A 13,631-nucleotide genomic window follows, 5' to 3' on the forward strand; every position below is an offset into this window, starting at 1 on the left:
CCCTTGTATAGATATCGGGAGCACCACACACCCCTTTCCAGTGACCTCATGACCCCCCATGCTCTCTCCCAATTCATTTACTGACTTCATAGGAAGAGTCACCAGAGACACGAATGTCACTGCCAAGGTAAGTAAACCTCTCGATGAGGTCGACACTCTCTCCACAAACAGACACACTGCCTAATGGCCTTGCCCCAGAGGTCATTAAAGGTCTGGCTCTTTGGTTTTTATCAGGACACTTGCAAGCCCAGACACTCAGACTCCTCACTCAGTCTCTCGAGTGCCCCGATCAGAGCCTCCATTGACTCTGTGAAAATCACAGCGTTGTCAGCAAAGTCAAGATCCATGAATTTCTCTTCACCAACAGATGCCATAGGTGACCAAAAATGGCAGAACCAAAGAAACACACAATAGTAAGTGAGTGCACAAAATTTCAGACACGGTGAGAAAACTAATATTTCTTCCTAGAAGTCAAGGGCAAGTGTGACTATTTGATTTGCATTTAAATTATTGTAGTGATGAAAGAGTATAATGTGCGTCGACACTACGAAACCAAACATCCGACCTACACGTCCTACACTGGTGCCGAGGGAGAATAGAAAGTTAATCAAATGGAAGCTAGTCTGCAAGCTCAACGGCAGTATTTTTTCTTTGCTAACAAAGCACAAGAAAATGCCACATTACCCAGTTACAAGATAGCGCAACTCACTGCCCGTCACAGGAAACCTTTCTCAGATGGTGACTTCATAAAACAGCGCCTCACTAAAGTCGCAGGAATAATGTGCCCGGAGAAAATGCAGGAATTCAACAACGTTTGCTTGTCCAGAAACGTAGTTGGGCGACGAATTGAAGATTTGTCAGGTAACTTAAAACATCAAGGGTTAGATAAAGCTTGTGCTTTTGATTTTTACCCAAATGCATGTGATGAGAGCACTTTATAATACCCATTAATGAAGAGCTGTGATGCTGTTTTTTCTTTAACTTTTTGAGAGCTGAATATTTTTTGAAAAGCATACAATTGTGCACAGCGCACTCTCATCTGGAACCGGAAGCCTCTTATCTCTTAACATTCTCAACATCACTACGGGGTTCCAAGAATTATTGCATGAAGGTGTTTAGTTTGCTGGATAATTTAACAGGAGATTTAGCGAGGCCAGTACAAGCATCATTAAAGGACAGAAATGGACGGAGGCGGGCAATGTGATGGAGATGATAGAAGGAAATTTTGGAAAGAAACCTGAAGTGTAGCTCAAAGTGAAGCGACACAACACCAAGGTGTCTGACAACAGGAGCAGGTTTGACAAGTGTACCATGAATAGAAACAGAGAAGCTGGATGCCTTAGAGAATAGGGAGTAACACTTCAATTTTATTGGCATTGAGTTATTTTCCAGTTATTATTTTGTGGGGTAGGTTTTGTTTAAATTGAAAACACTTTAATTGAACTGGGACTGTTGTTGTGCAATTGTGTCTGGGGGTTTGGAGTGCTGATACGCCCCCTAGCGGCCACACTACCTTCTATTAAGCGTCGTCGCCTGACTTTACCATTCTCGATAATTACTATTACTTGCTGCCACGCACAGTTTCACACGCCATGGACTTTTTTGAGCCACGACATAACGTAACCTGAACATCAGCAGGATGAAAATGACATTAGGCTGACTTGAGAACATGCAGATCCCTCACAGCTTGGATTTAGACCTTGAGCCCTCCAGCTCTGAGGCAACAACACTAAGCACCCGGTCACTCTATCACGACAATGCATAATTAGATACGAAAACGAGGTTGAATTTCACAAAGAATACCTTAGCACAGGCCCCTGTGAGCTGGCATGATGTGGAGGAGATGTAAATTGCCCAGGTGCCATCTTGAGATGATGCCAGGTTATAGGTACAGCTGCCCCTGAAGTTAAAGTGCAGTCCATCAAAGGTGCGAAAGTGTGAGCTGCTCCAGGTGGCACAGGTGGAAAACGCTTGCTTGTCTTGAGTGGCTCCAAGTAGCCAGGAGGAATGAGGCTTCACAACCATTGATGACTGAGAATCTGTAACCCACGATGAAGAGAGAGAAAACAATAGATAAAGAATGATTACTGAGAATAAGTGGCATGAATGAGAAGGAGCGAAAATGATACGGAAATTCATTTCCTGGGCAATTTCATGGTTGCAAAATGTGGTCACGCTAAAAAGAGTGTTTGAGGGTTTTAAAGGTTTGTGGGATGGTAAAACATTCCATGAGTTTGAAGAAGGTTCTCCAGCTGTGGAAAACATCCTGTGTGGTCCCATTGACAAAAAAGTGCCCTCCAACCTAAGAACTTCAGACCACTTGCTATTACTTCATGCATCAGGAAGATCTTTGAGAAACAGCTATGAACCCTGGTTTCAGACCCTCTGGATCCTCGTCAGTTTCTCTGTCAGAAATATATAGGTGTGGAGGAAGCTCTGATCTACATGCTCCACAGAGCCTTCTCCCACTTGGACGAAGATGGCACCACAGTCAGGATAATGTTCTGTGATTTTTCCAGTTCTTTTAACACCATTCTACCTCATCAATGGTAAAAAGCTGAAGGCTATGCATCTTGATGCCCCCATAATCTCCTGGATCATGGACAACCTGACCAACAGACAGCAGTTTGTGAGGCAGAGGGACTGTGTGTTAGAAAAGGTGGTGTGTAATGCTGGAGAACCACTGGGAACTGCCCTGTCTCCCTTCCTGTGTACCCTCTACACCACAGATGTCCAGTACAATACCAGTGTTTGCTAGCTACAGAAATTCTCAGATGACTCCTCCATCACAGGCTGTATTAATAATGGAGGGGAGTTGGAGTACAGGATGCTTGTGGAGGACTTTGTCTTGTGGTGTGGGTGGTGGACTTCCAGCACATGAAAAAGCCTCATTTACTGGGAGGATGTCAAAGTGGTACAGAGCTACAAGTACCTGGGGGTTCACATAAAGAGCAAACTGGACTGGTCTGACTACACAAAGGTGCTGGACAAGAAGGGCCAGAGCAGACTGGACGTCCTGATTTGTGCAGTAAACTGCTGGAAATGTTCTACCAGTCCATGGTAGCCAGTGTGGTATTCTACGCTGTAATCTCCGGTGGAAGCAACTTGAACTTAAAAGACGTGCAATGCCTGAACAAACTTATCAAGAAATCTGCACCATCACAGGGCAAACCATGGTCACGGTGGAAGCTGCTGAGGAAAAGAAGATGGCACCAAAGCTGGATATCATCATAAAAAGTCCCCTCCATCTATGCTAGGAGGTGCTCTCTTGGGGCACTTGAAGCCACAGGCTCATTCCCTCATAGTGCGCTATGAAGCTGCTCTCTGTTATCAGGTAATTGAATGCTTCTTCCCAACATCCCAAAAATCGCTTATTCTCAGTATACTTAGTTTATTTTGGAATTTCTGCACAATATACATTTATTCATTAATTGGTTGATTGGTTGTATTAGTTGTCCTGTGCATCTGTTTCCTTGATTTTTATGTTTTTGCTACTGTTTACGTCTAAATATCCCTTTTGGGATCTAATCTAATCTAATCTAATCTAAAACAAGGATTACTGTCCCCTAAAGCCTAGTTCAACATTTTGTGTTTACCTGTGCTCTTTTCCACAACTATTTAATCCTTGTAATCTGCCACACACCTATCAGATCAATTCAATTTATGCCTCTCGTTCACATCAAAAAATGAGGCATTCTGCACATTTTCCACACAGAGATGCACTAACACGCACCATCATGTACATTACTGTGCTTTCTTCATAGGACAATTCATGACATGGATTCCACCCTGTCATCTACCACTACCTACTGACCATCCTTTCAAGTTTCTTGATTACTGCACAAGAGCTTAAGGATATGCACTCTTCAAGTGCTGTGGAGCTTCAGGGTTATTTTCTGTCTGTGATACATCTTTAGGATTGGGATTACCGAGGCTGTCATCATCATTTGCAAAGTGGAGGACTGTCTTTCGGTTCAGGGAGAACCATCAGCAACACAAAAGAGTTGATGATGGACTTCCAGCATCCCAAAGAACCTCTAAGACCAATCACTATTCAGGGGGAGGATGTGGAAATAGTGCAGAGCTACAAGTACCAGGGGAGGTTCACATACACAGCAAACTGGACTGGTATGGCTACACAGTGGTGCTGGACATGAAAGGCCAGAGTAGACTGAACGTCCTGAGGAGACTCAGGTCTGTTAATGTTTTGTGTTGACCTGTGTTCTTTTCCACAGCTGTGTAATGTTTGTAATCTGTTGAACATCTATCAGATGAAATCAATTTGTGCAAGGAAAGCTGCTGTGAGAGAAGGCTGGCAGTTAATCCAGACCAACACCCCCATGCCGCTAGCTGGAGTCCTCCCTGCACCATGGAGGTGCCCCGAATTTCCTCAGGGCATTATGGACAATGGAGTGTGGCCTCACAGCCCTGCTGGATACTGTGGGGGCCACCAGGGGACGCTGAAGGGAGGCACAGGGATTTATATTTTCCATATAGACCGGGGACGGAAGAAATGAAGTACTTCTGGGCTGAAGGAAAAAGGACTTTTCATCTGACCCAGAAGTGCTATGGAATTACATGGACTGAAGGACAGAAGCACTTCCGGGTCGAAGACTATAAAAGGACTCTGGGAAAACCAGCAAGCTGAGCCGGAGTTGGAAGGAAGTGCAACAGAGCTGCTGGGTGGAGAGGAGGATTTATTTAGTATTGATTATTGTTTTTTATTGCTTATTCTTGTGTTTTGTGGAGGTGGAGGTGCTTTGTGCACAGTATGGCAGAAATTAAAATTATTTCGGACACTTTCACCTGGTGTCTGGACGTGTTGTCTGTGGGTTTGGAGGAGCGACAGCGACCCCTACTGTCACACTGCCTAATCCCCCCTGTCACCCACCATTACCTAGCGACCATCCTTTCGTGTTTCTTGATTACTGCACAAGAGTTTGAGGATATGCACTCTCTCAGTGCTGAGGAGCTTCAAGGTTATTTTCTGTCTCTGATGCATCTTTAAGATTTTAATTGCCAAAGATTGTCATAATGGCAAAGTGGGTATCGTACTACCAGAACACATCTAATGCCTCAACAAAATGTCTACACGTGACAGAAAATGAGTTTGGTAAATTTTTTTTCACTAGAGATTGTTATTTAAAAACTAAATGACAGGCAGAAGCTTGGGAAATTAAAGCCTGTAAATGTTTCCTAGTAGGACTAAGCATCTTTCTTCTTGAGTAGATGGTACACATTTTGTTGACGGAGAAATGAATGTTGTCTCAGCAATTGTTTTTTTGAAATAAAACACCAAATTTCACTGCAAATCATTTTTGCAGATTAATTTTACTACTTTGCTATAAGTCAGCTCAGGTTGGACGGTTGGGAGACAAAGTCATAGAGGCGAGATTGCATTGGTTTGGACATGTGCAGAGGAGAGATACTGGGTATACTGGGAGAAGGATGTTAAGGATGGAGCTGCCAGGGAAGAGGAAAAGAGGAAGGCCTAAGAGAAGGTTTATGGATGTGGTGAGAGAGTACATGCAGGTGATGGGTGTGACAGAACAAGATGGAGAGTACAGGAAGATATGGAAGAAGATGATCCGCTGTGGCAACCCCTGACGGGAGCAGCCGAAAGAAGAAGAAGAAGATTTTACTACTTTGCTATATGTACTGGAGCAAAGACTATGAGCCAACGGTGAAAATCTGACCAATGCTTCCTCCGCCCACCATTGAATAGTAGTTGAATTTAATATAACTGACCCATGAAAAAACTGTAGGTGCAAGAAAAGCACGATTCATCAGAGCCATTCCTCCAGCTGTGACCCCACATGGTGCTGCAACACTCTTCCATCTGCATCAGCGAAAGGTTGTGGGCACCAACAAAATCTTGGCAGTTCCATGTTGAGTAGCAGCGTCCTCTGACTCCAACTCCTAAGTAACACAGGCAACAAGAAAGGGTAAAAAAACTCAAGAACATGAGCGCGGTAGGAGATATCTACAGTAGTACCTTCTATATGTTGGTATGGTGATGCAGTAGATAGTGATGTTTCCTTGTAGATCCAACATTTCAGGTTTGAATCCCAAGTCCAGGAGTGGTCTGTATGATATTTGCGTGTTCTTCCAATGTTTATATGGGGTTTTGGGTGCTCCATTTTTCCTCTCACACCCACATGGTTAAAAGTTTCAGGTTAAAAAAGATTTCAAATTGACCCAGTGAGGATGGACGCGTGCATGAGTCCTACAATGGACTGTCCAGGGTTGGATTTCACCAGGTTTGAAGGCTCTGGCCCGTTCAAACATGAATTGTATTAAATGGATGAGAGCGTGGTGATATGGGAATGGACTATGATAGATTTTGAATAATTATGTTCTGTGTGTTTCCTTTATTGTATGCATGTATTGATTAGACACACACAATACAATAGTGATAAAAGCACATACTAGAAAAACATGGAACAACTTAGGATTAATTGCACTTTGTCTAGCTATCACTCTTAAACCAGATTTGCTGAGCTGCTTGGTTTGCCGCATTAGTGGGTAGAACTGGTAAAGATGAGTCAGAGTGGGCTGAGGGTGTAAAAGTACGAGGTACATCCTGTGAGACTGTTGTCATGTATAAAACATGAACTAAGGGAAGAATTGAGGAGAAAAGTGGGACATGGACAGAACTGGTCAAGGGACCAGAGGCCAACATGGGAAGGGTGTCAGCCCCTGTGACCCGACATTTGCGTGATGGACATATGCGCACCGACAAAATAGCGGCGATTAAAACGCACCGTCAAAATCGCGCCAACAAAATCGCGAAAGTTTCATTAAATATGAATTACTAGTATAAAGCATATATAATAATGTTTATTTTAGAAGTCAATATTATGAGACGCGACATGCCATCAGCACGGGACGCAGACAGTCCTTAAGATCACGCCCTGCATATGTAGGAAGAATTGCAGCAAGGGCGTCCCACTCTCTTACGCCGATTTTGTCGACGCGCATTTGTCGAAAACCAGTTAGCGGGTTTGTCGCCGCTCATTTGTCCGTCACGGTTTTGTCGGGCGCATATGTCTATCGCGCTTTTGTCGGTGAACCGTCAGCCCCTACTCTTCAAAGCCTCAATCACCTCAAAATATTACATGTTAGTGTGAAAAAGATAAAAAATACCAGGGCCCATTGACAGTCTGTGTCCCACCCCAGCAATTGTAGTCAGAGACCTTGCCAGAAAAACTGAGGACCTCTAGCCTTGATGAGAAGCACTGCTATCCATCTAGGTTGTATTTGAGATAAAGACCACACTCATAAATAATCATTTTGCTTCAGCTTTAAGCATGTTTTAGCAATTAAAGACATTAATGCTTATAATGAGTGAATAAAAAAGTTGTTCCCGCTCCACAGCCTTTTCAACTATAAACTCTGTTTACTGTCTCTTACTCAATTAATGCAAATTGACACATGGAGTCCATCCTGGTTTGGTCTGTCTGTGATCGATGACTGTGAAAACAATTGTAGCCTGACAACTGACTAAATAGATAAATAGATAGAAGTTAAACTGGGGACGTGGGGTCCCTCTGTGACACCCCAACAACAAAATAAATGGTTAGGGTGCATGGTACAGTTGTGGTTTGCCCTTTCAATTGCAAAATTTTCATAGGAAAATATGGATTACCTCAGTAGAAGCTTGCAAAAGGAGATCTAATCATAAGACCCTCTAATGATGCCATGGGTGCACTAGGAGTGATACGACACGTGGTATCATTTTGTAATGTTTGGCATGAATTGCTCAGTTTGAAGCGAGAGGTGAATCCATCCATATGTTGTAAAGAGTGGAAGAAAATAAAGTTTTGCTTATACAATAAAGTGTTGCTTGTATTACCTGATGAGTTTTAAAAATTTAACACATTGACCTTTTATTACCAGGATGCTGCAATAAAGATGAATGCATATATGATAAATAATGAACTCTATCAATACTCATACACAAATATATTAGAAACAAATGTTTTTATTATCAACAAAAACTGTCAAAAATTTTAAGAAGTGGTTAATTACTTCATTTTCACCAGCAACCTAGCTAAAAGCATGGCACCTGGCAAAGAGCAAGCTTAGAAGCACATGTGCCGCTTATATAACACGGTTCTTTGTGCCGTCCATGCTCATTGCGCACAATACATTTGGTAGTTGGTGGCAGAATGTCTGCGTAGTGCTGACCTGACAGTTATGACAAGTTGGAAATCATGTGAAAAAGCTATCTGCATCAGTACCAGAGCCTGCAGGTTTCACGTCTTCTAGTTGACTGTCACTATCTCAATCACTGCCATTATATTCAAAATATTCATCGTGCAGCAAACCTAGCTGTTTCAAAACATTGATAGCTTTATATGATATATACACAACACCGCAAGCTGTTGGCACCAAAAAAAAATTCTGTGGCTATCCACCAGATGGCAGCACTATAGTAGGTAAGTGGGATGTGATAGTAAACATGGCCAACAAGGTGGCTGCGTCTGTAGTGACTGTATACTGAGATACGAGTTTTCTCATCTGTCGCATCTTGCCGCTCAATGAGATACAAATGTACTCGTGCCTCGGGTTCAAAGTGTTAAGCAAGCAATCCCATGGCGAGAGCAGGCGCTTCTATTGTAGGAGTAAAGTTGGACAGTTTAACATCCGCGGCAGAGTGACGGGCGCTGAGCAAATTTCTGTCAATCATGGAGAATCCACTGCATCCACTGAACAGGATCATCTCCAGACAGAGGAGCAGCTTTAGCGACAGACTGCTGTCAGAAATCCTGCTCCACTGACAGACTGAGGAGACCCCACACTATGCGACTCTTCAATTCCATCCGGGGGAGTAAATGCTAACATTACTCAAAGTTATTGTCTGCTTTTACATGTATTTTTATTACTATTTAATTTAATATTGTTTTTTGTATCAGTATACTGCTGCTGGATTATGTGACTTTCCCCTTGGGATTAATAAAGTATCTATCTATCTATCTATCTATCTATCTATCTATCTATCTATCTATCTATCTATCTATCTATCTATCTATCTATCTATCTATCTATCTATCTATCTATCTATCTATCTTCTCCCTGAAGAGAAGTCTTTCACCCTTTACCATGGAACCAGATACAGGAGCAAGAAAATATTAGGAATTACTAGCATACTTCATGGAAGACAGTAGTGGCTGTAGTCCGCAGCAAAAAAGAAGTTAAAGACCCTCATGTCTCTGTAAGTTCTAGTGTTTGTGAGCACTTTGGCTTCCATGTAAGTTATCAAAGTAATAGCCAACAAATGGTGGATCAAAAAGTTGCGATGTGCTGAAAATTTCCAAAGTGGGGATGTTTTTAGAATTAAAAATACCATTGGGGACACGTATACCTGGGAGAGAGATGCTGCCAGGAGGGATGAAGCCATTCTGGGTGATATGATTTCCATTTGTCTTTCATTTTTCAACCTTATCCTGAACGGATCCCAGTGATTCATGTGTGTTTTCTGGGATTTTCATAATCAGGGATTTTGATTAAACTGAGGGTTAATGCATGTGAATGTTTAATAGTTAATCGAATCATTATACTTGTTAACTTAGCCTCAGGGGATGCACAGACCACTGTGTTTCTTTGTGCCAGTCTGAAGCCCAGATAAATGGGAAGGGTTACATCAGGAAGGGCACCCGGTGTAAAATTTTGCCAAGTCAATACGCAAACAATGTAGATGATCCGCTGTGGCAACCTCTAACGGGACCAGCCGAAAGAAGAAAAAGAAGAAGAAGAGATTCATTACTCTTGTTAATGTCACATGGCCACTGGAGGTCACTTGTTGTTAGATTCGCAGGAGTATTGGAGTGTTATAGGGCTTGTGTGAAATTTTACTCTTTACCGGTGGTCCTAGCCCTTTAAGAGCCATACTCAGAATGTAAATGACGAATTTCAAATGTGAGCACTTGGGGTATCAATTTAGACTAATTCAAGGTCAGTGATTATGAATATGAGGTTATTTTTGATTTCTGATCCTACTAGAAATCAAGGTCTCTGTGGACCTCACAGGGCCAAAAAATGATAAATTCCTTTCGCAAGTGAGAATATTTAGACATTTAAATTGAAGCACGTAATTTAATATCTCAAAAATTTGACTTACCGTGTATACTTGCGTTTAAGTTCTCCCGTGGATAAGTCACGGCTTGATTTTATCGTATAATTTCCGGTATTTTAAAATCTCGGCCATATAAGTCGAATGCAGAAAACTCACGCTATTGGTCCAAGAGATTATGATATGCTAAGAGAGTACCTAAGAGAGTAACCACAGAGCACACGGCCTTTATTTCTATGTATTGTGCCTACATAACCACACGGTAATACCCGAACTATTTGGAAGCGACGTTTGCACAGATTTGTGTTTTCCATATCTCACACTCTCATACACCTTTATCGTAAGAGCATCCCTTATCTACGATGGAGCGTTCGATCAGAAGAAAATATGAGGCTGGTTTTAAAATAAACGTTTTTGAAGTGACGAAAGAAATTGGTAACTGCGCTGCTGCAACAAAATTCGATGTGTCTGAGAAACTGATGCGAGATTGGAGGAGGCAAGAAGATGTAAAAGAAGAAAAATATTAAATGTCGTATTTTTGAACTGGTGTATAAGTCGGGGTCTGATTTTATAATCGATTTTTCGGGTTTCAAGACGCGGCTTATATCTGAGTATATATGGTAGGTTCTTGTTTATTATGTACTTCTACTTCATGAACTAAATGTAAAGTATTACATGTAGGAAGTAAAAATGTGAGGTTTGAATACACAATGGGAGGTTTGAAAATTAAATGTCGTAGTGGAATCGTCACTATTAACTGCCAGACAGAAGCCATTAGGAAGGCTAACAGACTGTCAAGTTATATAGCACCTTGATGTGTGGAGTACCAGTCCAAGGAGGTGACGCTCAGGTATTATAACACACTGGTGAGGCCTCATCTGGAGTCCTGTGTGCAGTTTTGGTCTCCAGGCTACAAAAAGGACATCGCAGCACAAGAAAAGGTCCAGAGAAGAGCGACTAGGCTGATTCCAGGTCTACAGGGGTTGAATTATGAGGAAAGATTAAAAGAGCTGAGCCTTTACAGTTTAAGAAAAAGAAGATTAAGAGGTGACATGATTGAAGTGTTTAAAATTATGATGTGAATTAGTGCAGTGGATCGAGACAGTGACTTTAAATTGAGTTCATCAAGAACACGGGGACACAGTTGGAAACTTGTTAAGGGTAAATGTCACACAAACATTAGGAAGTTTTTCTTTACACAGAGAACCACAGATACTTGGAATAAGACAAGTAGTGTGGTAGGCAGTAGGACTTTAGGGACTTTCAAAACTTGACTTGATATCATTTTTAGAATAATAAAGTGGACAGAACTGGCAAGCTTCACTGGGTCTAAATTATCTGTTCTTGCCCAGATTGTTCTAATATTCTGAATCAATACATTTCTTATGAACACCACGAGTTAAGGCAGCCTCCCCTAATTTGCATTTGTGTTTCGATTGTTAAGCTGCTTGGTCTTCCTGGCTGTTAATTGTTGAAAAATAAAGTGAAAAGAAAACGATACCCACCTTCAGTACAGCGAGGACCACTCCATCCCTCACAGCACTCTCTGACAGTGCGGTTCCGTGTGTAGGACTGTATCTCTGGGGGTCTAGTAAAACCAGATAGACATCACGTGAATTCATGGTGACCACGGTCATATTCATAACTGTTGACTTATGTTACAGGATGTTAATCATATTGCATTTTCTTATTTAAATATTTCTATGCATGTTTTAAAAGTTTAAACTTCACTGATTAATTATTGATCTATAGTGTGCATTTAACAAAAAAGCGGAGAAAACAAGGGTGGCACGGTGGTGCAGTGGGTAGCACTGCCTCCTCGCAGTTAGGAGATCCAGGTTCGCTTCCCTGGTCCTCCCTGCGTGGAGTTTGAATGTTCTCCCTGTGTCTGCGTGGGTTTCCTCCCACAGTCCAAAGACATGCAGGTTAGGTGCATTGGCGATTCTAAATTGTCCCTAGTGTGTGCTTGGTGTGTGTGTGTGTGTGCCCTGTGGTGGGCTGGTGCCCTGCCCCTGTGCTGGCTGGGGTAGGTCCCACCAGTTCCCCCGTGATCTTGTTCAGGACTTAATGGGTTAGCTAGACTGACTGAAATCCCTGATCTGTATGTGTTAGGATTTGTATGGTTACCAAGTCAATTTATACAGTATGTCAATATACAGTATATGCAGTTATCATATTTCTATAAGCCTTGTGTTTATAATAACAATAATAATAATAGTAATAATAACAATAATAATACATTTTATTTATATCGTAACTTTCCTATTACCAATAAACTGCACTGTGCTTCACTTACCTTGAAATAAGTCTAATGGCCAGAGACCACCTCCTACAGATAACAGTAAGAAAAATAAAGTAGGAGCCTTACCGAATTATTCACTCAATTACCAGCATTGCCAAAGACAAAACTGATTAATTATCCAAATGAAACTCTCACTTTTCTTACATTGGTCTCACCAGATCAATATACTGTATCAGTGATGTTTTACGTGACCTTATTTTCTCTGAGTCTTACTTATACATGTAGCAGGTGGCATTGGGTCCATTTTGCAGGTAGTACTGGGCTATGCCATCATCGCTCCCGTGTAGGTGACGCATCCTCTCGACATCGATGTACCAGCCTTGTAGGTTGTACTGGTGAAGACTGGCACAGGTAATCTCTTGTTCAAGTCTCGGGCTCAGGATCTCTGTGTCTTGTACTGGCACTGACTTCTCGCACCAGTGGCTGGAGGATTAAAAGTGACAAGAAGAACAAAACAGTTAGAAAGTGTGTACATGGCGTAACGTTCAGGTGTTCACTGTTTTGAAAATTAATTTGTTTTAATTCCTCACAGAGACTTGTATCACCATTATGTTTATCAAATATTTTTGTAACAGTAAATCATATCTGGTGCGAAATGCCTCATGGTGATGGGGAGCGGGGCAATGTCCCCTTACTGTTGACTCAACACTGAAGTCTAGGCAATAGATGTATGAGATAGAATTTAAACATATAATTATAGATTATAATAAAGAATAATAAGTAATACTAGGGGGTTCAGCCCCCTGATCGCTTCACTCGGCACCTGGCTGAGCTGCTCGAGGGGTGTCAGGGTGCCCCTCCATTAGCGAAAACGATTGTATTTAAAGAGGTGACATATAGAAAAGTTACTTGAGTATTATACTAGAACTGTCTATTTTAAATAAAATGAATAATAGTAAAAAGTAAAAGTAAAAATAGAAGTAAAAACGTTAAACATGATAAAAAGTAAATTAAAAATTAAATTACATTAACTCCTTGTCATAAACAATATTATAAATTACTTTATCCTCTAACTTACATTCTATAAACATTGCGTTTTTGCATTTCTGTTTGCATATTGTTGGGTAGATTTTTCTCTTTCTCGTTTATTGGACGATTCTCTTTGGTTTTGATTTTTATTATATGCAGCTCTTTTTTGTTCATTTTCTTTATCAACTCTTGCTGCTGTTTTTCCATCGTGATCTAAAATTCAATGTTCTTGAACAGATAATGGGCGGCACAGTGGCGTATTGGTAGCAAAGAGTAAGGAGACCT

General features: G+C 41.5%; 1 protein-coding gene across 1 annotated transcript in view; it reads right to left on the bottom strand.

The window, feature by feature from the left end:
- Positions 1 to 13,180, bottom strand: part of scospondin (subcommissural organ spondin) — a 417,078-nt gene extending 403,898 nt beyond the window's left edge. The window contains exons 1-5 of the mRNA XM_039754138.1: positions 13,134 to 13,180; positions 12,591 to 12,800; positions 11,581 to 11,663; positions 5,749 to 5,919; positions 1,804 to 2,039 (exon numbers count right to left, since the gene is read on the bottom strand). Coding sequence (XP_039610072.1) covers positions 1,804 to 2,039; positions 5,749 to 5,919; positions 11,581 to 11,663; positions 12,591 to 12,800; positions 13,134 to 13,180 — 747 coding nt within the window. The remainder of the gene's footprint in view (positions 1 to 1,803; positions 2,040 to 5,748; positions 5,920 to 11,580; positions 11,664 to 12,590; positions 12,801 to 13,133) is intronic.
- Between the last annotated feature and the right edge of the window lie 451 nt (positions 13,181 to 13,631).

The sequence above is a fragment of the Polypterus senegalus genome, chromosome 5 (genome assembly GCF_016835505.1).
Source record: "Polypterus senegalus isolate Bchr_013 chromosome 5, ASM1683550v1, whole genome shotgun sequence".
Classification (NCBI taxonomy): Eukaryota; Metazoa; Chordata; class Cladistia; order Polypteriformes; family Polypteridae; genus Polypterus; species Polypterus senegalus.